The sequence below is a fragment of the Notothenia coriiceps genome, unplaced genomic scaffold (genome assembly GCF_000735185.1).
Source record: "Notothenia coriiceps isolate Sejong01 unplaced genomic scaffold, NC01 NC01_scaffold00012640, whole genome shotgun sequence".
In the NCBI taxonomy this organism is placed as follows: Eukaryota; Metazoa; Chordata; class Actinopteri; order Perciformes; family Nototheniidae; genus Notothenia; species Notothenia coriiceps.
This window is the reverse complement of record NW_011345341.1, coordinates 1-3,739: the sequence shown is the minus strand read 5'-3', so window position 1 is coordinate 3,739 and position 3,739 is coordinate 1. Positions and strand designations below refer to the sequence as shown.

Below are 3,739 nucleotides of genomic sequence, written 5' to 3'. Positions count from 1 at the left end.
AAGTATTGAGATGAACTTTTGTTATTGACCAAATACTTATTTTCCACCATAATTTGCAAATAAATTCTTTAAAAATCAGACAATGTGATTTTCTGGATTTCCTTTTCTCATTTTGTCTCTCATAGTTGAGGTATACCTAGGATGAAAATTACAGGCCTCTCTCATCTTTTTAAGTGGGAGAACTTGCACAATTGGTGGCTGACTAAATACTTTTTTGCCCCACTGTAAATACTATTGGGTATGTTTTTTTTCAACAGGTTAACACAAAACTCCTGCTTTAGAAATAAATAAAACAATATTAAACAACCGACACAATTAACCTTTACAATACTCACAGTGTGCCATCTGTTGGGTCTCTCTTACCTGGATGAGCATCTTGCGCAGGAAGGGCATGACGAACGCAGGGTTCATACTGCTGAGGCGTCCGATGGTGCAGATCGCCAGCTCTCTGATTTCAAACACCTCATCGTTCAGCGCAACGAACAGAGCCTGCAGGTTCTCCGCCTGGGCCAAGTGAGCGTCAAAACGCTCATCGAGGGAGGCAAGCACACAATATCGAATGTCTGGATCTTTGGGAGAACACAGAGGGAAGAAAGAAAATAAATATTCTGACTTCACCATTCTTATTACCATTATATGCAACATGTCTTATAACTAAATGCCTTTTTTTGTAAGAGTATGATGGATCAAAAATAAATTTCAAAATAAAACAGACATTTCAAAATGAAACAATGCTCAATAAAGTATGGTGTTTCTTCCCTTTTCCTCCAATTTTAACAAAACACTTTATTTATTCCAGTGGGAAATTTGGTTTTCTGACACAAGATTAAAAAGAAAAAATAAATACAAAAATAAAACTTGATAAAGATATTTTTATAACATACTAAGTAAAAATAAGAAAGTGCAATCAAATATACATTTAAATAAACAAAAATAGTATGGTTATATAAACAAAAAAATATATATAATTAAAATATTTGTATTTACATTTAAGTAAATTATCATTACATGTTTTGATTAGACTTTTATGGTTTACCTGGGTCAGTGATGCCAACAACTAGCAGCTTGCTGAGCACATCTGCCACCACCTGCACGGCAGTCTGGCTGACAACATGGCCGCTGATCAGGTGGATGGAGGGGGTGAGGAGGCGGGAGCAGGTCCGAGCTGCCTCCATTCGGATTTCCTTGTGTTCGCTGTTCAGGAAATGATCGGCACAGTGACGCACAAACTGGGTGAGTGAGTGTCCTGGGGGAAGAACAAAAAAAGGCTTATCCCTGAACTGGTAGATGTGGCATGCAACTACATTTTAGACTTACATTTATTTAGGGCAGCAATGCAGATAATTATATTGACTATGTTAGGTATTTTTTCCATTTTAAATGCATGTAAAAAGTATCCATTACAATAGAGTGGAGCAGTGATATAAGTTAGCAGTGAAGTTAAAAGCCGATGGGATTTTGAAATATTCAGGAAAATAAGCTCTGTTGCAGACCAAATGTATGTTACTTACAGGTTTGTTAAGCAAGATAATCTCAAAATATTAACACCACTTTTATAATAGGGACATTTTAACACAGTTGGCAGAAATAAAAAGCTAACGTTAGGCTACAAACAAACTATATCCCGGTTGCATGACTACGTCAGCACCACTAAGCTAAAGGCAGCTAATGTTCAGCTTGATGGCGTTTAGTAGCCTCATCTAGGGACCAGTTTTTTTTTTTTTTTTTATCAATCCCACCTCACCGTCTACTACAGGCTATCAACTCAAAGACTGGGCAGTTATTATTTCTCTGCAGTTTTCTGCATGATTAAGTGTTATGTCTCGAGCCCTAATTCCAGACAAAATCCACTCAAGCCATTTCTGCAGATCACTTACTTTCTTACAGACTGTGTGTTCAATTTAAAAACACTTGTCCAACTTCACTGAATGCGTAGAGAGCAGCAACTCGAGGTATTTCTTTCCATGCTTCGTGATTTTAGGGCTTTAATGCTCCCATTTAAAATAAATGTCCTTTAGAGGTTCTTGCCTTCAAACTCAAAGCTTCCCAGTGTGCGCAGGGCCAGGGTGATGCTGCCTACATCGCTGGCCTCTGGGATGTTGGTGAGGCTGGGTGAGGCCAGCTGGTGAGCCAGGCCTTTGGGCATGCCGGGGTGACGCAGAGGTTTGTGCATCAGCACCAGGGAGAGCATCTTCAGCAGGCCGTCCTGGATGTCCTTCTTCAGTTGCGGGATCTGACGGCTTAGGTCGTACAGCACTGCCGTCAGCGCAGGACTACACGAATAGGAAAGAAATGGACAAAAAAAACAATCGTTGCCATCTTTCGAATAAGATGAAGACGTGTGTTGTGTATCAAAACATGTAACTTAAAACCTATCCATAGAAGTCAAACTCTGGATCTACTTGAATAAATCCAGTACAAAATCCAATTCAGGCTATTTACTGGAATCATTCCCCATAGTAGTGAAACCCAGTGGTGTAATGTAACTAAGTGCATTTACTCTATAAGTACTATAATGTTAGTATAATAATGAGATAATTGTACTTTGCTTGAGTATTTTCCAATGACTTCTAATTTACTACATCTCAGAGAACAATATTGTACTATTTTACCGCACTATATTTATTTGAAGTTTATTTTCACATAAATGACCTGATACACCTGGATTATAGATTTATATATAAATATATGAATCATCTACTCAGTATTCAAACATTTGCTCCACATTGACAAATTACATAATTTATCATTAAAAAGAGACTAATGTAATATATTCTATAATAATACCACTTTTAAAAGAGCAATTCTGCATAATGCTACTTTTTTTTTTTTAAATGTTGCCGTTAATGCTTCCCTAAGTTTACTAAAGAAACATTTTGAACTTGTTTTTTTAACATTTAATGGAGTATTTTGAGACTGTGGTATTGCTACTTTAACTCAAGTGAAGGATCTGACTACTTTCCCACCACTGGTGAAGTCATTCTGTCCTACCTGAGGCCCACAGCCAGCATGGGCTCCAGCAGCTCCTTGATGTCTGGTTGGATGCTTGGACCCATGGCTCTGGACAGCATGCTGATACAAGTGAACACTGTGGCGTCCACCTGCATGGTCTTCTGTCTCCTGCAGACAAGAAAGACAGTGAAAGTAAAAAAAAAAGTGTACATAGTTTAGGTTATCGAGAGACTAGAAATAACCAACGTCCTGTATTTAATTACTGACTTGTGTGCAAAGTCCTTAAGTGGCAGGGCAGCCTTGATAATCTCGAGGATCTTGGGGAGGTACGGCTGGATTTCTGTTCTGACGGCCACCACCAGCAGCCCCAGAGCCTGGAAAGCTGCCGTCCTCTCCTTCTCCTTCTTCAGACAGCCCAGCAGGTAGCTCATAGTGTCCGACAGGTACTGGTCTGCACAGGGGATGGAAGAAACACAAAGGGAAATGGTTAGACACAGAGTTGGAAAGGAAGTAACACATACATCACCTGACTAGGAGTAAGTCATTTATTGTCCATACCTAACAAAAAGCCTAGTGGGCACTAGGGGTGCAACAACTAATCGACTTAATCAATTAAAATCGATGACCAAATTAGCTGCCAACTAATTCAGTCGTCGATTCGTTGGTGACGTCATCACGTGTGTTTTACGCACCGTTAAGCTCCAACGTTATCAGTCTTTTTATCGGTACTGGAGACATTTAAAAAATATGTCATATGTATTATTGCTACATAAACATTATATCGCAG

General features: G+C 39.0%; 1 protein-coding gene across 1 annotated transcript; it reads right to left on the bottom strand.

Moving 5' to 3' along the window:
* Nucleotides 1-363: 363 nt before the first annotated feature.
* Nucleotides 364-3,415, bottom strand: LOC104947544 (serine/threonine-protein kinase mTOR-like; the record flags this gene model as incomplete). Its single annotated transcript, XM_010773592.1, has 5 exons — nt 3,220-3,415; nt 2,992-3,120; nt 2,029-2,273; nt 1,037-1,246; nt 364-569 (listed from the first exon to the last, which is right to left on the bottom strand). Coding segments are annotated over exons 1-5 (954 nt in total), but the record flags the coding sequence as incomplete, so codon positions are not given.
* Between the last annotated feature and the right edge of the window lie 324 nt (nt 3,416-3,739).